Source organism: Symphalangus syndactylus, chromosome 6 (genome assembly GCF_028878055.3).
Source record: "Symphalangus syndactylus isolate Jambi chromosome 6, NHGRI_mSymSyn1-v2.1_pri, whole genome shotgun sequence".
Taxonomy (NCBI): domain Eukaryota; kingdom Metazoa; phylum Chordata; class Mammalia; order Primates; family Hylobatidae; genus Symphalangus; species Symphalangus syndactylus.
Window position 1 is genome coordinate 26058706 of NC_072428.2, and position 24313 is coordinate 26083018.

Here is a 24313-nt window from a genome sequence, read left to right on the forward strand (position 1 = left end):
CATCTGTACTATAAACCTAACATTTGATTGTACTTTGTTTCTACTCTTTATTTCCTCTGGTTAAGTATTATTTTACTCACCCTTCTATATAAACTTCTTCCTGCATCAGAAGGAAGCCTCATACTTCATCTGCTTTCTCCTTCATTCCTTCAACTCTTCTTCTTGATAAAAATGACCTTATATTCCAGGCTTTCTGGCAAGTTCTAATTTTAAGTGTTCTACCACATTGTTTCACTAACCATCAACCTGTCCCAGAATTTCAACACTGTAATGTATAAGATAGATTTAGCAAACTGGATTTCATAATTGAAGTAATACTGCAATTCTTTAGTAAGATGAACTGTCTTAATAGTTGCAGAGAGATGTAATTTCTGTTCTAAATTTAAAGCAAAGAATAGACAATTATGCTGACATTGGAGGCAATGGCTAAAGTGATGATATGGTTTGGCTGTATCCCCACCCAAATCTCATCTTGAATTGTAGCTCCCGTAATTCCCACGTGTTGTGGGAGGGACCTGGTGGGAGGTAATTGAATCATGGGGGCAGGTCTTTCCTGTGCTGCTCTCGTGGTAGTGAATAAGTCTCACAAGATCCGATGGTTTTACAGAGGGGAGTTTCCCTGTACAAGTTCTCTCTTGCCTACTGCCATATAAGATGTGTCTTTCTCCTCCTTTGCCTTCCACCATGATTGTGAGGCCTTTCCAGCCATGTGGAACTGTGAGTCCATTAAACCTCTTTTTCTTTATAAATCACTCCATCTTGGCTACGTCTTTATTAGCAGCATGAGAACTAATACAAGTGGTATATTTTCTGAACTCTTGGTTCAGAAAATACTTGTTATACCCACAGTGACTAGTAAATTATCTTGTTACATTGTAGGATGTTAGAGGATAGAACATCTGTATTATATTTGGCATAGTTTCCATTGTTGCTTAAGTCTACAGGAAAGGAAAGAAGATAGATGCTTTCACCCATGGAATATTCAAGCCAATATTATAATGATCAATTTTACAAAATAATTTTCTATATCTGCTGACTTTAAGTGTGGGAAATGAATATCTTTAAGTGTGGATGTGACAAATTCTATTTTGTTTGTGTATCTTTGGAGAGATCTTTCAGATATGTAGGTGGAAACACATTTTAATGTTGTTTTCTCTGGGTGAGCAAGTGACATTCTCTTAGGAAAAGTAAGCCATTAGAATGAAATAGAATAATGAAGATAGCCCAGTTTATTAATATCTATTTTAAATTTTAGTAATGAAACATTATTCAAACAAGAGAGAAGATCCTGAAGACCTAGTGCGAGAACTATTTTGAACTTAGGAATTCTTAAAGCTGGCACCATGCTGGCCCTTATTAATTGTGCGTCCTACAAATTTCTTCACTTGCTTGGGTTTCTAGTTCTTGTAAACTGAAAATTTTTTGACAAATGCAATAGCTTTGTTTATAGTAAAATAAAGTCAAGAGTGAAGAATCATAAAGTGCCTTAAGGCGTATCCTGTCAAATTCCAGTTAGAGTCTATGATAGTTATTTTAATATTCAACTAGGCTGGGCGCCGGTGGCTCACACCTGTAATCCCAGCACTTTGGGAGGCCGAGGTGGGCGGATCACAAGGTCAAGAGATCGAGACCATCCTGGCTAACATGGTGAAACCCCGTCTCTACTAAAAACACAAAAAATTAGCCGGGCATGGTGGCGGGCACCTGTAGTCTCAGCTACTTGAGAGGCTGAGGCAGGAGAATGGCGTGAACCCAGGAGGCAGAGCTTGCAGTGAGCAGAACTTATGCCACTGCACTCCAACCTGGGTGACAGAGCGAGACTCCATCTCATATATATATATATATATATATATATATATTCAACTAGTGTTTTTTGAACATCTACTGTGTGTCAAGCATTGAACTCTTAGGTTCTGAAGATGGAATTGCAAACAAGAAGTGGTCCCTATCCTCAAGAAATGCTTATAGTCTAGAGGACTTAGCATCAGTAACAAACATTAAATTATCTCCTGAAAGCATCCTTAGCTTTTAAAACAAATAAGTTTGCACTTTCCCCAGTCTATTTGTTTTGTAAGCTATGACTGAATTGTGTAGACAGCTCATAAACTGCTCTGATTCAGGTTCCATGTATCATGAGTTTAGTTAGTGGTGGTGGTGTGTAGCTGGAGGTACATATCACGTAAAGTGAGATTTGGGTTATGGATCTTGACTGGAAGAGTTAGACCCACTTTTTGAGGAGGAGGAGGGTGAGAACTTTTGACATGTGTATCAGTTTTCTATTGTTGCTATCATAAATTGTTAAAAACTTGGTAGCTTATAAGAAACTCATATTTATCATCTTGCTCTTCTGTAGATTAGAAGTCCAAAAAAGGCCTCAGTGGGCTAAAATGAAGGTACCAGTCAGGTTGTGTTTCTTTCTGGATGCTTTAGAGGAGAACCAGTTTCATTTTCTAACTTCTAGAGGCTACCCATATTCTTTGATTTGTGGCTTTCTTTCTCCATCTTCAAAGCCAGCAATGGCGGGTTAATTTCATCTTACATTGCATCTCTCACCTTCTTTCTTAGTCACATTTCTCTGTGATGCAACTCTTCTGCCTCTCTCTTCCACTTTTAAGGACACTTGTAAAATGTTGGAGCCACTTGGATAATTCAGGATAATCTCTCCATCTCAAAGTCCTTAACATCTTAAGGTCATCACATCTGCCAAGTCCCTTTTGCCATATAGGGTAATACATTCACAGATTCCAGTGTTCAGAGCATAGATATCTTTGTGGGTCATTATCCTGCCTACCGCCACAGGTTACATAATCTTCAAGTTAAAGAACCCTGATATTGCTTGTGATTCACTAGAAGAAATGCAGCACGATGGAGCCTTAGCATTTAGCCATTCCTGCTATAGAGGCTGCTAGTCTTATCACAACATTGAGCAAAATAATGCTAAACTAGCTGGTGATATAATCATTCCTGCTGTGAACTGTATGTTTGTACTTCTCAAAATTCCTGTTTTGAAGCCACAACTCCCAATGTGACTGTATTTGGAGATAGGGCCTTTATGGAGGTAATTAAGTTTAAATGAGGTCATAAGGATGGGGCTTTGATCTGATAGTATTAGTATCTTGATAAGAAGAGACAAGAGAGAGCTTGCTCTCTTTCTCTGTCTCTGTATCTCCTTGCCATGTGAAGACACAGAGAGAAGGTGGCAAGTTAGGAAAAGATCTTTTACCAGGAAGCAAATTGGCCAGCACCCTGATTTGGGACTTCTAGCCTCCAGAGCAGTGACAAAATAAATTTCTGTTGCTTAAATCACCTGTTCTATGGTATTTGTTATGAAAGTCTGAGTTAAGTAAGACAATTCCCAAAATGGCTTTGTCTGTCTCTCTCCCTTTTTCACTCACTGGCCCATGCGCCTTCTTGCAGCTTCTGCCCATTTGTCTTTGTCCCAACATTTATTTAAGAAAATAAAAAAGGGCATAAAACATGCTCAAGGATAGAAGAGAATGTAACATTTTGCCCAGAGGAAAATTAAATTCCGAGACAGCATTCTGAAGGTGCATATTAAGTGAATTGGTGGGGGAAAATGTAATTTAGGAGATGGTGAAATTGCATTTGAGTGGAGAAGCAGTCATCTCGCAGCAGCACTGTGTCTATCTAGATATCATTTCCATTTCAGTTTCCTGCATGTGTCATGTCCTAGAACTCCCCCACTACATTTCTTTTGAGACTATCAAAAATAGATAACTCAAGAATGATCTGCAGGTCAGTGTACAGGTAAAGGAAGTTTCTAACACTGGAATAAAGATAGGGCAAAAATGAAAATCATGAGCATCATGTTTCTTTTCATTTTTGATCAATTGATTTCTTATAATGTATTAGGCAGTATAATAGGATGTTAGAATCAAAGTTTCAAGACATCAAGATGTAAATTTCAGATATCAAAGTGAGTCAGACCATCCTTTAGGAACCTCAAAGTAGATGGCCAAAAAATTCTCAGAGAGCCTCACTGTCAGTAAGGGATTTAAGAAAATGTAGGTGTTTGAAAATGAGAATATTTTATGAAGAGGAATGCTTTGGAGGAGGTTGTATAAACTTCCCACCCTATACCCTGTTGCTAAGGAGGCAAGGTGGAGAGGTATGTGCTCCTTATTTCGAATTCAAGGGAGGGAGGATTAAGTGGGATCATTCAGAGAGCTTCATAAACAGTCCCTAGAATTGTTAGATACAGTGAGTAATATCTGACTCATGCCAGAGAAAGCTAAAAGTGAAGAAGTTATCTAAATCTTCCTGTGGCTTCAAAGTAGAGGAATGGAACTAGAAAGCAACTGCTCTCCCTCCACCCTCTCCACCCACCAATATTGGGCCAATGTGGCAAAAATTCTGGGGCCAGAGTGGGAACCCCACCTTAGGAATGTCTATTTAATAAAGGCTTCTGCTCAATACGGTTCTTGACAGAGATTTGAGGTATATTGTGTTAAATAAAGAAAGCCTGCCTCCAGAGATGCACTCCCCACGACAATGGAATTATGGTTGGAGGGTCCCAGCAGAGGTGCTTCTGAAAGAGCACAGACACATGCTTAGAAAAGAGTCACTGTCAAAAAGCTATCATGTCTTGAGAGGATGCACCCATTTCCTTTGGCTCTTCCTCTTTTTCCACTCTGTATTCTAATCCAGAAGGAGCAGTGACCTAGGAACAGAGAATAGAAATCCCAGATGGGGAGAGAGAGTTAAAGAATTATACCTCCACTCCTCCAAGGATGGGAAATGTTTAATATTGACTCAGGTTTGATTGAAACTTTTGTTATTAGTAGGGACTGGCAGTTTTTGGTTACTATTGTGTTTATGCAGTAGAGACTGAAGGTTTTTGGTTACTATTGTGCTTGTGAAGTGATAATGAAAACTTTGTTACCCAAAGTGACCATTGATACATCAGGTCATGTAGCCTGATAGATTTCCATCCAGTGGCAGGAGAAGGACAGCTTTCTTTTAGCAAATTCACAGGGACAATGGGAGAGCAAAATAAATTTGCTTTTAGGATCTCACTCTGTGAGTCCTGTTTGTTCAGCATACTGATGACAGTGGCAAATAATAGGTATATGTTGGGGCCAATGCCCACAAAATTGACTGAATTGAGATCAGTATGCCTATCTTCAAAAGGATAAATCACTTCTTTTTTCTTCAAATACAGAAAAACTACTTAGAGCTTTTCAAGGCCATTAAATTCTTAGTTCTGACTTCAGAAAAATATTTGTTTCAGATATGGAAATCAATCTGCCTGTCATTGTCAGCTTCTCTTTCTAGATTAAACTGTCTTTCCATCTCTCCCTTGCTAAAGAATAATAGTATCAGGCTGTTCTTTGCTCCTGGGAAGTCACTGAAGAGACAATGGTTGTATCCTGCTTTCAAAGGCAGCCTATCATTAGGGTGCCCAGAAGTGCACCATTGGGGTATTAGTCAGGATTCTATAGGGGAACAGAACTAGTAGGATAGATGTGTATGTGAAGCAGAGTTTATTAAGGAGTATTGACTCATACGATCACAAGGTAAGGTCCCACAATAGGCCATTTGCAAGCTGGGGAGCAAGGGAGCCAGTCTGAGTCCCAAAGCCTCAAAAGTAGAGAAGCTGACAGTGCAGGCTTCAGTCTGTGGACTCACTGGTGTTAAGTCCAAGAGTCATTTACACTCACTAGTGTAAGACCAAGAGTCCAAACGCTGAAGAACTTGGAGTCCAACGTTCAAGGGCAGGAAACATCCAGCATGGGAGAAAGATGAAGGCCAGAAGACTCAGCAAGTCAGCTCTTTCCACCTTCTTCTGCCTGCTTTATTCTAGCCACGCTGGCAGCCAATTAGATTATGCCCACCCAAATTGAGGGTGGGTCTGCCTTTCCCAGTCCACTGACTCAAATGTTAATCTCCTTTGGCAACACCCTCACAGACACACCAGGAACAAAACTTTGCATCCTTCAATCCAATCAAGTTGACACTCAATATTAACCATCACAGGTACCTAGTGGCCTTCATCATGGTCTTGTGTAAAAGACTCTACGCAAAGAGAAATGATAACATTTGAATCAATCAAATCCTTTTTTTTTGGGGGGGGGTGGAATTTAGGCTAAGAGACTCAAAGAGAAGTTCTGATTGATTCTGGGTGCTGATGTTGAAAGGCACCTGTAATTAACAGCACATCCATACTGTGGAGATTGGAACTGCTGTGCAGGGAGAAAGAGAAATGTTAGGAAGGAGACTTGGGAACGCTTAAAGAAAGAATGACTGTTTTGGTCCTTTAGCTATTTTAGTTTTAGTTCCAATTCCATGGACATCATTACAACAGAGCCTTCCTTTCATGTAAAGAATCTTGCTTTCCTTTGCCAATAAAGCCTCTGATTAGAAGATTGTCATAAACTTGACTCGGTGGCACTGATTTCATTGCATACCCTGCACAATTTTACCTTCAAAATTCACGCGGATCTCAGCTGCTTTGTGATGGGCTTTTGGCTTTCTGCTTATTTTGAGGGCAGTTGACTTTCTAAATGCTACTACTATTTAGCACCTACTATTATTTCAGTTGGTTCTCAATTGTTATTTCTTACTTTAATAATTTAATCTGGATTGATTGTCTAAGTACCTGCATCTTCACGTGGACAAGCAGACCACCTTCTATATATAGACTTTAAATATCATTATTATGTACATTGCTTAGAGGTGGTTGAGATTGTTTTATTGTTGTAGATGTTACTGGCTGATCTTTTCAGCTGATCTTTTTATTGGAAATTGAGAAAGAAATGCTAATGGAGTAAAAAGGACTTTTGCTTTAGATTTTGGAAAATTATGTTTAAGATGGAAATAAATACACTCCATGTAAGGGATTCCTTGAAGAATTATTGTTTAATAACTTTAATTGTTTCCTGTCTCCTCTGTACTTTCACTACTCTCTCCCTGCTCCTAATCCCTGGCATTTGGTCTAGCTAATATTATATATCCCCCAGGGTTACCCTCTGTTTCCCCAGATGCATTAAGGCTTTGAAGTAATCTCATTTGGAAAGGTAGCATTTTATCCTGGTGTGATATGAGTGTCTGGCTTCTTTAAAACCTTATTAGTAAACTGAGGGTCAAATTTTAAGTCCCAGCCCAACATTACCAAGTAATCTACATGGACCGCTGAAATACCCTCATGATAATGCTTGTAAAGAATGTTGGAGTATGGTAGATGATACACAGGCTCTAAAGTCATGAGAACTCCCCGATCCTGGATTCCCCACCTAACAGCTCTGTGATACACTGTCTCAAGGATATGTACTTTACCAGCGGGACCAGTAGGAGGCACTAGCTTGCCTTTTTGTGGGGAGTATTTCATATGAAATAGTAGTCAGTGATTCCCTGAGCCACTTTCAGACTGAAAGAAGGAGGAAGTTTTATTTAGAGAAATTCTCTCTCTCTCTCTCTCTCTCACACACACACACACCCCTCCAGGATAAAACTTAAAGTACTAAATAACAAAGCTGTTTTGCTTATTTGAACAGAAGATTGTGATCTGGGGTATATATGTGTACATTATTAGATAACTAATTTTATACTTGGTTCATGTGAGTTGATCTGAAACATTATATTTAAGCTCTTTAAGTACTGTGGATCCCTACAACAGTTTAGGTAATATTACCTGCTGTAACAAATAAACCCCCAAGTCTCAGTGACTTAACACAAGAGAAATTTGTTTCTTGTTCATATAAAGTTCTTTCAGAGGGAACAGGTGTTTAGGCATGTTTGAGTCCTCTGGGCATTCTGAGATTTAGGCTGTTGAGCCTCTGCTGCTCTCTGCATGGCTTCCAAGGTTGCTTTAATCGTTAGTACTCAGTCACCTGAGAGTAGAAGAGAGTATGATTTACCTGTCAGAGGATTTATGAGCCAGACCTAGAAGTAGCACACATCATTTCTGATAACCTTGGTTATTGGTAGAACTTGGTGACATAAATATACCTTTCTACAAGTGGGGCTGCAAACTATGTCCCCAGGAAAAATAGAGAAGGTTTCTGTGAACACGTAACAATCTCTGTCACAGTCCAGCCTTCTGAGAACAAATATCAGTTTCATCTTTCTCATCTGGAACCACCTCCTCCCCTTCTTTAGTCCAATTCCAGGCCCTTAATACCCGGATGATACACAGTTTTCTTTATAATGTCCAAATGTGGCTTCTCGTGAGCTGGCAACTCAACCTGTGGACAAAAAAACTTGTTATCTTCCTTGTCCCTTCCCCCCAGTATTCAGGGATGAAGTAGGGACACTTTGTGCAATAACTCTATTCACAATAATACTTCTATTCATTAGAAGAAAGAATGGGAGACACAGCTCACTGGATTAAGCAATGATGAAACTCTACTGGGCACTTTATGAAATCCTTTTGCCAGGCCAGTGGAGGAAGTTCCTGGATTAGATGCTGATTCTTCTCACTAGGGGTAACATTCTTCCCTTGTCCATTGTTCTCCATGGCTCCTGGCTCTATCATCTGGAAAGTTCTTCCTTATCCATTACCTTCCTTGACCACATTCAAAGTGGATGTTGGAGAGTCATCCTCCTTGGTCTTGTACAGGTTTCGTAGTCTATTTTCTCCTCGTCAAGTTTAGGAGCCCAAAGGTTGTTCAAAGAAAGGCATTTTTAGTCTGGTCTCCTAGTTTCTTTGACAATCAGCTCCTTCAAATATTTCCATTTAGTTCCTAGTGCCTATAAACATGTTAAAAGTTTTTTCTTACTCATAATTATCAATCTTGATTTTTTTTTTGCTTCCTTACAATTTAGTAGTTCTACCATGATACTACCTGAGATAGAAGATCTAGATGGGAAGACCATACCCTAAATCCGTCTTTACCTCAGAACCAAGTTTTAATGAACGTTTGTTTTTCAAATACATCTTATCTCTTACTATTTATTTGCTTTTCAAGTCCATCTTATCTCTTAGTATTTATTTGTTTTTCAAATCCATCTTATCACTTACTATTTGGGATAAGGAAGCAATAGACATTTACATACAATTGAGGCAAAAATTTCTGGACTTTCTCCATTCCATTTTGCAAAAAAGCTATCTCTTTACTATCTAGAAAGGAAAAGCCAACTCTCTTTACATTCCAGTCCTTTGTAAGCCTTCCCTTAGAGCAGAGGCTGGCAAATTTTTCTGTAAAGTTTCAAATTATATTTTATTTACATTGTGGGCCATATGGTCTTTGAATTCTGCTTTTGTAGTACAAAAGCAATCATAGACAGTATGTAAAAAATTAGGGTGGCTGTGTTCCAATAAGCTTTGTTTAAAAAAATAAAGTGATGGGCCAGATTTGGCATTTAGGGCATAATTTGCTGACCCTGCCATAAAGCTAAGGACTGAATAGGCATGTGGCCAGCCTTCATGTTTTCTCAGGTGAAAGTTGTACTCTTTTTTTTTTTTTTTTTTTTTTTTTTTTGTGAGTCTCACTTTGTCCCTCAGGCTGAAGTGCAGTTGTGAGATCTTAGCTCATTGCAACCTCTGCATCCTGGTTTCAAGCGATTCTTATGCCTCAGGCATGCACCACCACACCTGGCTAATTTTTTATATTTTTTGCAGAGATGGAGTTTCACCATGTTGGCCAGGCTTGTCTCGAACTCCTGGCCTCAGGTGATCTGCCCACCTTGGCCTCCCAAAGCGCTGGGATTATAGGCATGAGCCCCCATGTCCAGCCGAAAGTTGTACTCTTGAGAAAAGTAACATTCTAAACCCCTGACAGAACAGATTCTTCTGTTGGCCAAGGAGACCCCTTAAAAAACTTGGAAGCTAAGTTCATGGCATGATGGGATGGGAGGTCCGAAAGGCTTCATGATATTCCCTCCAAGCTCTTAGGCTTTCTTCCCTAAGGGCTAACTAGACACCAGCTTTTTCAAGAGTCCACAATGATAATATCTACTAGTTTATTTTCCCAGGTACAGAACAAAGAGAAGATGAGAGTAATCATTCCTTCACTCTACCCTGAGATGTCTGCTTCCTCCATTCCTATTTTCTTTGTTCATCTTATCTTACACAAAATGTAGATTTACTGAGTACTAACTAAAATCTCACAAGTATGTAATCATTTGTCTCATTGCCACACCGACTCCTCTACCTTTGTAAAGGGAAATGTATAAATATTAAACCTCCGAGAACCTCTTTGGAAAAAACAGCCACAGATGTGTCTGTTACTTGAGTTTTTCCTGGATACATCCTCAAACTGGCACAATAAACCTTGATGACTGAGACGTGCCTCTCAGTCACTCATTTTGGTTGCCACTATGATGACTACTTTCTTTTCCCCTATTGTACAACCACTAAGCCAATGCCATATGTGCTAAGGTTTTCATTAATGCAACACTCCACTTCCAGTACCAATATATGTAGGTTAAAATAATGCATCTTTTTAAAACGAATAAACTCACAAATGTCAGTGACTTAGAAGTTTACTGTGTTGGTGCATAGCGTCCACACAGCCTGCTATAAGGGGTTGTTGATGTTGGGCACACTGCTCCATGCAGACATTCGGGGATCCAGGTTGACAGTGGTTCTGTTTTCATCAACACAAAGCTTTCCTAGTCACCTTCAGTATTGACATCCAGCAAATAGAGGAAGAGAATAAATGATCACTTATGAGAGGATTTTATGGGCCATGTGTGAAAATCTGTGCAGTACTTCTGCCCACATTCCGTTAGCTGGCACACAGATACACTTGATTGCAAAGAAGGTGGGAAAATGTTGTCCAGCTTTATAGCCAGGAAGACATAGGCACATATCTTCGTAAGTAGATTTGAATTCTCTACCTCTGTCACTAAATGCATACTAATGATTGAGGCTTTGCACACTAGCTGTGTGACTTCAGACTAGGCTCAGGGCCCATTTCACTTCTCTTATATTAGGCATAAAATCTAGATTAAATGTACAGTGCATAAAAAGATGCCTTGTTAGTTGTCAACTAGTAAACACTGAACATGCCTACAGGAATATAGTAAACACCTGTACAGCAGTCTCCCAGTTTTTTATATATTAACATTATATCATATTTGTAAGAAATAAAACATTATAAATACAGTTTGAGGCTCTGGGTACTTTTCCACAGTTCCATTTCTCCTTCACCTTCCTCACTACCATGAACTCAGTGTTTATTATTCTTATGTACTGGCCTCACATTTTTATGATTCAAGTGCTGCTGACTTACTGACCAGTTTTCAATTACAGTCCACCAAATATCTCATGGGATGAATGGCATGATATTTTAGTTAAAGCATTTCAGGAATGGAAGGCCCCCAATCCTTCAATCCTCAAAACTAATCTCTAGATTCAGCAACCCTTGTGGGGAGTGGAAGAGGTAAGAAGTTAAATAATCAGAGATCAGACCATGATAGGCCTCATGTTTCAGCTAAGAATTAAGATTTTTTTTTCCTGAAAACAACTGGAAATCTCATTAATTAATTGGCATGGTCAAAGTTGTGGTTTAGGCATACAATTTTTTTTTTTTTTTGAGATGGAGTCTTGCTCTGTTTCCCAGGGTGGAGTGCAATGGCGCGATCTGGGCTCATTGCAACCTCTGCCTCCCGGGTTCAAGTGATTCTCCTGCCTTAGCCTCCTGAGTAGCTGGGATTACAGGCATGCACCACCACGCCCAGCTAATTTTTGTATTTTTAGTAGAGACCAGGTTTCACCATGTTGGTCAGGCTGGTCTCGAACTCCTGACCTGGTCATCTGCCCGCCTTGGCCTCCCAAAGTGCTGGAAATACAGGCATGAGCCACCACACCTGGCCTAGACATACAATTCTTAAAGTCATGTGAGGACTGCCCAGAGCCAGGAGATGTCTACCATAGTGCTGAGAAGAGATTATCGGACTTCAACTAAAATGGCAGCCCATGGAGATGGACCTTTTCTTGGCCTCCACCTGAAGGGTTCACAGGTTTTCGTTGCTGCTTCAGAAAGGAGTGTACTCCTATTTGGCATGGGAGTGCCGTAAGAAGAAACTTCTGCTTTTTACTAGCATTTTGACCTTGGCCATTTGAACTAAGTGGTAAAGGGGCCTCTCTCCAGCAGGATTATAGCTCTGTTGGCCTCTTAAGTGCTTTAACTGCATTATATTTTTAAATCTGCACAGCAACTATGTGAGATAGTTACCATTTTTACTCTATTTTAAAAGTGAGAAAAGTGAGACCCAAAGGGGTTAACTAGTTTGCTCAGACCAGAAAGAGTATGAGCTGGGTTGTCCTTAATTTAAATCTGACTTTACTATTTTACTGCATTGTCTCTCTCAAGGGATAACCATCAACTAATATTTATTGAGGAATTACTATGTGCCAAGTACTATTCTAAGCCCTTTTATCTGTTATTTCATTAATCATGAACACAACCCTCTAAAGCAGGAAATATTATTATCCCCATTATACAGTTGAGGAAACTGAGGTCCAGAGAATTTAAGTAACTTGTTCAAGATGACACATCTGCTTAAGATGATTGAGACAAATAAATCTGAAGCCATTGCCCTCTACTCTCTCTAATGTGAAGGTTTATTATTTTGGTCTGCAAAACTACAGGAAGAAGGAAAAGGCTATAATTTAAAGCATCTTATTCAACATTGTTAATGTAGCCCTAATTTCAAGGCATTGCTATAAGCCACACCCAATACCAGATTAGAATGGAGATGATTATTATAATAATATCTATAGTTTTGCTTCAATCTTTACCAAAATGACTTCTTATTATGGTGGAGTAGTCAAAGGAGAGCTGGGTTAAGAGCAAGGAGGCTAGGATTCTAATCCTGGCTCTGCCACGAACAATCTTTGTGATTGCTATGGTCTGAATGTTTATGTTGCTCCAAGATTCATGTTGAACCCTGATCCTTATTGTGGTGGTATTAAGAAGTGGGGCCTTAGGAGGTGATTAGATCATGAAAATGGAGCTCTTATGTATGAGATTAGTGCTCTTATAAAAGAGGATTGAGGGAGCTTTCCGCTGTTTCCACCACATGAGGATGCAGCAAAAAGTCACCAGCGTTGAAGTAGGGAGCAGGCCCTCCCTCCCCAGACAAGAAATCTGCTGGCACTTTGCTCTTGGACTTCCCAGCCTACAGACTGTGAGCAATAAATTTCTGTTGTTTATTAATTACCCAGTCTAAAGTATTCTGTCATAGCAGCCCAAAAGGACTAGGACAGTGATCTTGGGTGGGTCACTTAATATCACTGGGCTTTAATTTTTCCATCTCAAAAATTCAAGAAGTAATCTGGAGAAACTCTAGTGTCTCCACCCACTCTGTGATTCTCTCTATTCTTTTTTCCTCCTCAATTACATCAGAAAATGTCTTGAAAAAATGACAGGAAATTTAAGTGACAAAACACTTCAGAAATCCAACAAAATTATTTTTAGTATCTCCAAAGATAAGGAAAGGTAATATTTATAGAAACACTGGGAATTATATTTTAAGATTTCATTCCACTAATATTATGAAATACACAATATCTAAGTCATCTGTTTGTACATAAAACAATCCAAACCTATGACTCTGGTGGCTAGCATCTTTATTAAAAAAAAATAAGATTTAAATAAATTAGTTAAACAATATGAGTGTGAAACTGAGTGCATAACAGACAGTTAACACAGTTAAAAGAAATCAGCTCATGAAATAGTTTTAATATATAGCCTGTTGAAAGAAAGCACAGATTTGGGAGAACATGGATGGATAAAATAGAAGATTGATGTAGACAGGATCCTAGAAAACAGCAATTTTCCCTCGTCCCCCATGGCTAATTCTTTCTAAAGGAGCTATTTATTTATACAAATATATTTGTAGACAAGTTAATTATATTTATTAAATTGCTGAAACTGCTTTCAAACCTACTTTCAAATCCTTTGTCATTCCAAAGAAGTGGATCCTAGGGAGGGTAGGGTGAGATAGTTTGGTTTTTTCCCTTTATCTCAAAAAGGAGTTTTGTAGGCGCCTAGTAGCATGTGATCAATTTGTTTAAGTAATGAATAGAGGCAGGCTAATTTCCACAGCCCCAAATTAAAATTTCTTGCCTTTGCCCTTAACTAACAGGCTTGGTAGTAATAACTTGGAAATCCTGAGCTCTGTTACTCCCCATCTGTACCGAACAATTCAGAGAGGTACATCATGTCTCAATACTCCATGTGCTGGAGAAGAGGCGAGGTGGAACTGATGCCACTACTTTCATGGGACTGGTGTGGCTGGGGGCAGCCTCCTCAGCTTACCTCAAACATCTTCTTCCAGTATTTTCTACCCTTGACCTTTCTGATCTAAAGAAGCCATTGTTGTGTTTTTAAGTTCCAGGCAGAGTGCTAGGCATTGAGGCTACAATGCTGAAGATGCTGACCTTGCTCTAGAGGGCCCAAGAGTCTACCAGAAGACTGCTGCAGTTAGTTCTTTCACTCACTCCCATTACCGCTTCCTCCTTCTAGGCTTATGTTTCCCCCTAAGAGAGAGGCATTGCCTGAGAAGATTTCTAAGATTTTTAAAGAAGAAACCATGCACAAGTCTATGAGTTAAGACTGAATAAACCTTATGAAATCAGACCTAGGAATAGAGAGCTGAATCATGATGGAGTCCTGGCCCCCAGCACTCTCAATTCCCAGAGTTCCCTCTGCCAGTAGACCAGGGATCTGTAGAGTCTGACAATCCCCTGATCCAGTGGTTTGTACCCTGGGCACATTGCACACACACAGACTTTTCGAATATCTTGGTCCTTCAGGACAAGGGTATGTGGCCAGAAATGTCCACTGTTCTTTATTCTTTCATTTCACCGAAGGAGCAGTAGCTGGGCCCCAGGCCTCGCACAGTACAGTCAGTGCTGTCGCTGTCACACTTGCCACAGTGACACTGGGTGGCCACTGGGTATGTATGCAAGGAATCTGCGTGGTGAGCACAGCCAGGCACTCTCACTGTTTCATATACCAGTTCCTTGAAGGTACATATTTTCTGCATGTTGGGCCTGGCTGGGTCCTTAAACACCAGATCCTGAGGAGTTTAAGAAGAGAGTTAGGTTACAGTATTGTGGAAGTTCCTATTTAGCTTAGTCAAAATGAGACAGAAATTGAATACTGCTTGCTCTAACATTTACCCATTAAAAAATTACCTCATAAATGACCTATATGCTATTTACATTTCTAAATTGTTCTCGAAATCTTACAGAAAATACAAGTAATTCCTTTTCTTACTTCCTATGGCTATATCAAAATATTAATTATTTTTCAAAATATAAAGGAACTTTGAATTTTAGCATAGAAAAATGATGAAAAACATGACAGAATTTTAAGTCGACTTTTCATATTTAATTGAAAGCTATATTAATGACAACTTAAACCATAAACAAAGATATCCAATGTCTCAGAAAAATATTTTAAAACACACTGCTCTGATGTATTTATAAAAGGTCAAAAATATATAATTTTAAATGTTAATGCTTAAGTTTACATGTTTGCTAAGGCTAACATAAGATTTTAAATATTCCAACTCCTTGTGGACATTTTTCTCCCTTAAAAGCTGTATACTTTGCAGGGTTCCTAGTTTCAAAGGATATGCAGTTTGCATATAAGAATTTTTAATCCAAGTAGAAATTATTTGTAGTAGCACTTTCCAGTGGAAAAATTATTTATACTGAGTAAAGAAATTGGGGCTGCTGTTTATTTTAATGTCATCCTACCAAATGTATATCCCAAGAAGGTGCAATAAGTTGTGTAATAAATGGAGTTTGATCAAACTCATTTACCATCAAATAAAGGATCGTTCATTTAAAAAGTTGCCATTTTCAATTTTAGTTTATGGAATGAAATTCTGCATAGATAATTAGGGGTGCTGCAGAGAAAAAAGAAAGCACCATGGAAACTATTTCTTTACTTGTATTAATGCAAGGAAACTGCAAACACAGACTAGCAACTGATGCCTCTATGTCTTGGTTTTCTCAATGCTATAACGAAGGGAGTGGGTTTGCTGATTCATTTTTGTTCTAACAGTCTGCAAGAATTGGTTGTGTTCTCAGGCTGTTTATTGGCATTTGTATTTAGTAGGGCCAGGAAGACAATTTTTTTTAAGTGGCTGTCTGTGTTTTTATGTGACTTGGAGACATATTTTGGTATGATTTTTGTGTCAAAGATGCAGCCTCAGTTAAAGAAATTGCCTTATGAGAATATTGTAGGTCCTTTATGATTAAACATATGTATTTTTCCATGTTTATCTCTCTATATGTAAAAACATAACATAGAAATACTTTTTTCCTGTAAATGCAAAGTTGGACTATTACCAAATTGATCAGATTAAATCTGAGGCTTTCCTAAATTTACCCAAATCAAATCCAAGCCCAAACATCTAACTGATATCATGGTCATTAACCCCAATCACAACACAGACAGTCTTGGCTAAAGGACTCATGGCTGTTACTTAGAATACACGAAATATTGATAAAGTAGAAACTAATGAAACCGGCCTAATACAGACCTTCAACACTCTCGCTTCTAGCAAAACATGGTACCTACCCTGGTGTAGCAGTAGCCAGCACACCAAGTGGTGTTGATGCTTATGCAGAAACGACATTCCTCTTTCTCTATTGCAATGGTGATGTTGGTCAGCTGACAGCTATTGCAGCAGATTGCTTTCCAGCAACAGAAAAGGAAGAAAAACTGGACTGTCTTCATCCTGGTCCGGGAAGCAAACAGTGAAGCACACTGGAAACTGAGAAACCAAAGAACGATAATCATTATGTAAGCTGACCAAACCAAAAATAATTGGTCTGCTCATCCTCACATTTTGCTTCAAAAGTTTTTTTTCCTTCCTTATGCCTTTTTACTTACGTCTTTGTTTCTTGGAAGAACATTCTTCCTTGTCCTTCTTCAATTTTTGGGTCAGGGTGGGAATATATTATAGATCAAAACTCGAATATAATTTAAGCAGAGGAATATTTAAAGATTAGAATCTTATTGCTGACTGTCATAAAGTGATTACTCTGATAATTGTGATCATCATATTTGTTCTTCCATTATTATTTTAAAGTCTATTTTTGTCTGAAAAGAAAAAGTTCTTTTCTTTTCTTGAGACAGGGTCTTGCTCTGTTGCTCAGGCTGGAGCGCAGTGGTATAATCATGAATCACTGCATCTTCAACCTTCCAGGCTCAAGAAATCCTCTGACCTTGGCCTCCCAAAGTGCTGGGATTACAGGCATGAGCCACCATTCCTGGCCAAGAAAATTCTATACTACAAAATTATGTGTTCATTTTTAGAATCTCATAAATATTTTCTTTTGCTCACATTTGTTTAAGACTATTTCAGAAGAGAGGCATATTGGTCTATAAAGTCAGTTACTTGCTAACAGTGATTACATTATATTAACCATATTTTACAAGCCAGATTGACAAGCATAAATTTCCTATACAACAGTAGTGAAAAGCTCTAGTTTTGTCCTCCATGTCCTGACAAATCTGTAATTTCAAAAGTACCTGTCACCACTTGAAAACTGTAGATGCCAAGACTCACCTGTGGTCGGCTGCCTTGCCTGGCAAGAGCTGTAGACTGAGTGAAATCTCAGTTCACCTTTTATACAAAATCATGTGCAACTAACACCTTGTGGATTTGTTGGGTATTAACATGACCAATGCTAGCCTGAAGCTTGCTGTAAGTGAATCAGTGTTTAGATAGACAGGGAGATCAAGCTTTACTAAAGTAGTCTAAACGCAGTAGATTAGAAAAAATAATGTTACCAGAGATGATGATTTTGTACAAATTAAATTTGATACAGTAGCACACCCACTCCTTTACCTTCTCAAATTAATTGTGACTCCAGATTTTTCTTTTGTATCTTTAAATCAGGAAATTCAGAGTCCTTTCCAAGTATTGCTTTGACTGTGTTCAGGAGATGCATTAAAAATATGGTTAATAAATTGCTCCAAGAGCATATCAAAAGCTATGAAGGAAGAAACAAACAAAGAGAAAGCATTTCATGATCTGGCTCCTGTCTAAAGTGTGAACTGTGTCTCTCTTTCCCTCCCACATTCTGGCCCCCTAATCACAAATCTTTATTTTTTGATGTTTTAGCAAGAACTTTCTACTTTACTTGTAATTCCATAAATATGTTGCTGATTCATATCTTTAGATCTTTGCATGTAATGTTCTTTCTGCTTGAAATGTCCTTGCCTCCTCCCTGCCTCCTCCAACACCACCCTGAACCCTGGCAAATTCCTCAACCTTCAACATCCAGGGGAGTTTCACCTGTCAAAGTTTAGGATGGGAGGTGAGGGAGAACCATAATCACTACCTTCTGTGTGTAACCATTTATAGGCTCTTGTTTCCTCCAATAAACTATGATCTCCTTGGAGACTAGGATTGCTTTGTTTAATAAATATTTACTAATCAAACAGTGTGACTGGAGCAAAAGGACAACAGCAGTAATATTAGAATATGATGTCAGAGAGATAACAGGAGTCAAATAATGTAGGACCTTGTAGACCAAGGTAAGGGCTCTGGTTTGTACTCTTTGTGTAATGGGACCCATTGAAGGATTTTAAGTAGAGGAGTGACATGACATGATCTGATTTAGTTCTAAAAGGATTCCTCTGACTGCTGTGTTGCTAATGTAGGGGAACAAAGAAACAGGAAGACCCGTTAGGATGCTATCAATAACCCAGGTGAGAAATGATGTTTGTTCAGACTAGTGTGGTAGCTATTGGAGGTAATGAGACATGCTCTGACTATGGATGCATTTTGAAAGTAGAACCAACAAAGTTTTCTGATGGATAGATGTTGAGTGTGAGAGGAGGAAAAGGGTCAAGGATGGCGCTAAAGATTCTGGTTTGAGTAGCTGGAAGGATAAACTTGCTATCAGCTGAAAGGGGATGGCTGTAAATGTCGAAGTTTGGGAAAAGGAAATGGAGTTCAGTATGCACATGTTGAACTTGAGTTGTTTGTACTACATCCGGGAGATAATGAAGTTTCTTTTTCCTCTTTCCAAAGGAGACTGAGGAGGGCCATTGAGGAAGGTAGGAATGGAGAGAATATGGTGTCCCAAAAGCCAAATAAAGAGAGCATCTCAGGGAGGAGCCAGTGACACCTGTGTCAGATACTGCTGACAGGTTAAGTAAGATGAGGATCAAGAACTTCACAATGCACGTGTGATGTAAAGTTCACTACTGTCCTTGGCTATAAAAGTTACTTTGGAATGATGGAAACAAAAACCTGATTGGTGTGTGTTTAAGTGATTTGGAGGAGATAAGTCATAGTGAATATAGACAACTTTTTCCAAGAGCTGTTTTTTTTTACAAAGATCAACAAAGAAATGGGTATTTGGGTAATGTGGATGTTGGGTAAAAATAATTTTCTTTTGTTTTATTTTTATTTTTTATTTTTGAGATGGAGTCTCACTCTGTCACCCAGGCTGGAGTGCAATGGCACAATCTCGGCTCACTGCAACCTCCACCTCCCGGGTTCAAGCCATTCTCTGGCCTCAGCTAGAGAATGTAGCTGAGACTACAGGCATGTGCCACCATGCCCAGCTAATTTTTGTATTTTTAGTAGAGATGGGGTTTCACCATGTTGGCCAGGCTGGTCTTGAACTCCTAACCTCAAGTCATGCAACCCTCCTCGGCCTCCCAAAGTGGTGGGATTACAGGTGTGAGCCACCGTGCCTGGCCGCAGATAATTTTCTTTTGATTTTTAACTTTAAGATGGGAAAAATAAACACGTTTGTATGGTGATGGGAATGATTGAGTAAAGTGGAAAAAGTTGGTATCAGAAGGAGAGAGAAGTTCTGAAGTGTACTTGAAGAGGTAAAAGGAAATGGGTTATAGAAGAGGAGTGGAAGCATTGTCTTTAGGCAGAACCATGGAGAGCTTATCCTATATTAGGCAAGAAGGCAGAGCTTGATGATGCAGATGCTAACGAGTGGGCAAGTGTGATGGATGCAGGCTCTGGTGGGTGAGGAGGGGTTGTGGGTGCAGATGCTGGTGGGTGGAGAGGTGGTGAGTGAAGATGCTGGTAGGTAGGGAAATGTGGTGGGTGCAGATGCTTGTGGATGGGGAGGAGTGATGGGTGCAGATGGTGATGGCTGGAAGGTGTAGTGAGTGTACATGGTGGTGGGTGGGTAGTGTGGTGGGTGCAGATGCTGGTAGGTTGGGAGGGGTGGTTGGTGTAGATAATGGTGGGTGGGGAGGGGTGGTGGGTGCAGATGCTAGTGGGTAGAGGAAGGTGGTAGGTATAGATCTGTACCTAACACACTTTGCCTGTTAACAGCAGGGGTTCAGGCACATGGGTGACCAAAAGTGGGATTCATCTAGGATTATGATTTTATAAAATGTTTGACAAAGACAAAACTTAGCATAGCAGTAGACATTGTAAGTACCAAATCAATATTTATATAGATGAATATTGTGAGTATAGAAATATTTTGAAATCTGTCAGTAATTGGTAAGCAAGCATATTTCCAAGTTATAGAATGAATAATTAAATTTTATATTATGTATATTAAATAAAAATACTAATGATTCTTGGAAAATTATAAATCCTTTCAGTTTTTCCAAAGGAATGCTAACATTACTATATGTATTGGTAATACCTTGTATTATGAAACAAAACAAGGTTTTTCATATTACCTATGTATAATCACAAGATTTATTTGTGTGAATGTAAATGAACTACTTTGTTTTAATGACTAATATGTACATAGTGTTAGTTCCTTAAGTTCACTTTTAAAATATTAATATTAATAGCTTCTTTTTCATTGAGTACCTCCTATGTCCCAGGTGAAACTGCCTTTGCAAAGGTTATGACAGTGAGATAAATCTAGCATGGCTGACTCCATCTTGCCTCTAGCCTCACAGGCTGGCTGTCCTCACTCATTCTTAGGTGTAGGCCAAGCTAACCATGGGAGGAATTTAGTTTATAGTTTAACTGAAGCAAGGATAATAGTCCTATCCTAAAACTAACCCCCTCCTTGCTCAGGGACTGAAAATGGCCTTTCTAAACAAATGAAATGCTATGAGATTAGGATTATGGGAAGACCTGAATTCTGATAATGTATAGGCATGGTTTTTATAATCCCTTACTAGTTCAGGAGTCATGTGTCCAGAGGTCACAAGATTTATGACTTCCCCAATTGCTCCTATAGATAATATCACTATTGTAGAGCCTACAGTTGATCTTTTGAGACATTTTTCTGCATTCTGGCAACAAATTGACTCCAGTTGGACACATGCTTCATGACTCAACTGGTCGTGTGGCCTACACCCGGAAGCAGACTCAGTGAAGGAGGACAGTTTTCCACAATCTTACTATTTCATTCCCCAACCAATCAGCAGCACCCATTCCCTAGTCCCCTGCCCACCAAATTATCCATAAAACCCTAGCCTCTGAGTTTTCAGGGAGACTGATTTGAATAATAACTCCAGTCCTTCCATTTGACCTACATTAATTAGATTTGTTCTTTACTGCAATTCCATGATTTCAGTGAATCAGTTTTGTCTGTGCAGTGAGCTAGAAGAGCACATTGGACAATTACACAGGTATTTAACTAAACATATTAAATAGAAGTTCATATACAATATTTACAATAACACAATAACTTTTTTTTTTTTTAGACAAGGTCTCACTGTGTCACCCAGGCTTGAGTGCAGTGGTGCAATCTTGGCTCACTGCAAACCTCTGCTTTCCAGACTCAAGTGATACTCATGCCTCAGCCTCCCAGGTAGCTGGAATTCCAGGTGTGTGCCACCACACCCAGCAAAATTTTTTAAATTTCTTTTTGTAGAAACAGAGTTTCACCATGTTGGGCAGGCTAGTCTCAAACTCCTGGCCTCAAGTGATCCACTAGCCTCCATCTCCCAAAGTGCTGTGATTACAGGCGTGAGCCACTGCACCCAGCCTACAATAACCTTTTAAAGAAGTTACTATTCTTCTTCTTTGAAAGATGAGAAAACTGAGGATAAATGCAACCTGTAAGTAGCAAAGCTGGGGTTCGTATTCAGGTTGGTTTGACTCCAAAGCCAGGGGGCTATTCATTGAGTCATGGTGACCTCAGTGGTCTGCAGTTCTCATCAATCCCATTAATTGGAGAGACCCCAAGACAGACATCACCCAAAGTTTGGGCCAGTATTCTAAATGCCCATATTTATATTTCTACCTGCAGTTAGGTCAGAGATTCCCACAAACGGCTCTGAACTTGGCCTGTCAAGAGGCCCCCAGACCTTTCTCTCAATTCTAAGCCTCTTATGGCTAGCTCATCTCATTAGTGTATTTGCTAGTTAATGCCATTACTCTCGTTGAGGTTTTTGAAATATTTTATTAATAAAAATTTAGAGTTCTTTTTTATTCACCTTTGAATTCCCCAAAAGAAATAGAATTTCTATTACATAATAGTTACTGAAATACTTTTCTTGAACCAAATAAAAAAAAAAATCACTCATCGTTTCTTTTATGTTGTGTTGGTTCACAGCCTGCTTGCTATCAAATGCATTCCTTGTTTTTGCTTGGTTTTGCGCTCTGTTCTGTGGGAGAAAGGACCTCGGCAGGCTGCTTTTCCCACTCTACTGCATTAGCAGGCTTTTGCCTTTGTGAATGGAGATTGGAAAGTGAATGCAAGGAAGAAGTTGGAGTATTTCTCTACCTTTTACATTCTGCTTCCCTTCCTGGTAGTGACTGCATGATCTCCCTGGCTCCAGGTCCCATTGGATAGCTCCTCCCTTGGTGGTCCCAGCTTTTGTAAGGAAACCCCAGCTGTGGTTTGAGCTTCTGCTAGGTGGTCTCACCTTCTGGCTTCTGGGAACCCCACCTATGTCCCTCCAATCCTGCGGATAAATGGAGCTTCTCACTATTACTTATCCCTGATTGCCTCATATCCCCAGCAATCTAATACTTGAGCAACCAAATCTCTGGATTAATGAATTCCCTGAATTTCCTCTATTTTGCATATCAGGTGTGATTTCTGTTTTCCTGACTAGAAACTGGCTGATACACCTTCCTTTATTTCTAGAAAATATTCCCTCTAGAAATAAAACTCTCTTGGGCTTTTTTCTTCTTTCTATATAAAAGCAACTCTTGGGCTTTAATACAGTGATATATCACTCAATATTTAACAAATGACTGAACATTATTTAGGGAAGTCCTATGTCAAATTCACCTTTATTGGCTTAAAGCACCTCCCACCACCTCAAAATCACATGTATTCTTTTTGCTTCTTCTTTGAAGTAAATAAGGTTCTAGTCCCTCTGCCTGATACATATTTCTCCTCTTCTTTTCACCTAAGCTACTCCTACAAGTACTTCAAAACTCCATTTAGAGGTAACTTCTAGAAGACATTCACTTACCCTGCCTTACACAGCCTCCAATGCCCCACTCTCAGTTCAGCACTTTCTGTTTTACGCTTCCTTAGTTCCCAGTTCCTACCTCAGTGGTAACACTCATCACATTCTACTTTAAATGCACAGCTGACTTCTTTTGTGAATTCTGGTAAACCATTGTCTTCAATTGCTGGAAGATCTCTTGAATTTCTATGCATACACTCAACAGCCTATGTTGTTCTTTCATTTATGAAGATTTTCCCCCAAAATTATTCCTTTATGTTTGGGTTTTATATAAATATATATATATTTAAATATATATAATATATTATATATATTTATATATGTTTACATATATTATATATATTTTTATATATGTTTATATATATATATATATATATATTTTTTTTTTTTTTTTTGAGACAGACTCGTACTCTGTCACCCAGGCTGGAGTGAAGTGGCACAATCTCAGCTCACTGCAACCTCTGCCTCCCAGGTTCAAGTGATTCTTGTGCCTCAGCCACCAGAGTAGCTGGGATTAAAGGCACACCACCACCATGATTGGCTAATTTTAGTATTTTTAGTAGAGACAGGATTTCACCATGTGGGCCAGGCTGGTCTCAAAATCCTAGACTCAAGCAATCCAACCACCTTGGCTTCCTAAAGTGTTGGGATTACAGGTGTGAGCCACAAGGCCTGGCCTCAAAATAGGAAATTAAGCACCCGTGTTCATGCCTTGATAAATTACCTGCTCCTTCTATGTTCTGGTATCCTTTCCTCCTTTCCTTTGCCCATGTGATATATGTTTTACAATGTAAGGTTTTAAATGTTTAATATATCTTATTTTCTTTCTAATTATTTTATTCTTTTTTGTCATTTAAAATATTATTTAGACATATCTACTTTAATTAAATTATAAAGTAATAAATAACATATACGACATCTATTTCCATAGAAAGTGCCAACATTTTATTAAGTTTTTACCCTATCTAATAACCCAACAATGGTAATATAGCATTTCACTG

The 24313-nt window shown here is 39.0% G+C and overlaps 1 protein-coding gene and 1 long non-coding RNA gene across 3 annotated transcripts in view; one reads left to right on the forward strand and one right to left on the reverse strand.

Annotated features, from left to right (window-relative positions):
- The window catches only part of LOC134736991 (uncharacterized), a 267957-nt gene that overhangs the window by 66169 nt on the left and 177475 nt on the right, over positions 1 to 24313 (forward strand). The gene's annotated exons all lie outside the window — the stretch shown is intronic.
- FSHB (follicle stimulating hormone subunit beta) lies at positions 13366 to 17534 on the reverse strand. Its single transcript, XM_055282064.1, has 3 exons — positions 17500 to 17534; positions 16506 to 16701; positions 13366 to 14991 (listed from the first exon to the last, which is right to left on the reverse strand). The coding sequence occupies exons 2-3, from the start codon at positions 16662 to 16664 to the stop codon at positions 14761 to 14763; spliced, it is 390 nt and encodes a 129-aa protein (XP_055138039.1). The 5' UTR covers positions 16665 to 16701; positions 17500 to 17534; the 3' UTR covers positions 13366 to 14760.

Excerpts from the sequence above, each read along its gene's own strand:
- FSHB (XM_055282064.1), bottom strand. The coding sequence starts at position 16,664 with ATGAAGACAGTCCAGTTTTTCTTCCTTTTCTGTTGCTGGAAAGCAATC. Across the intron at positions 14,992-16,505 it reads CTGGCTACTGCTACACCAGG|GATCTGGTGTTTAAGGACCC; the intron begins GTAGGTACCATG and ends TAAACTCCTCAG.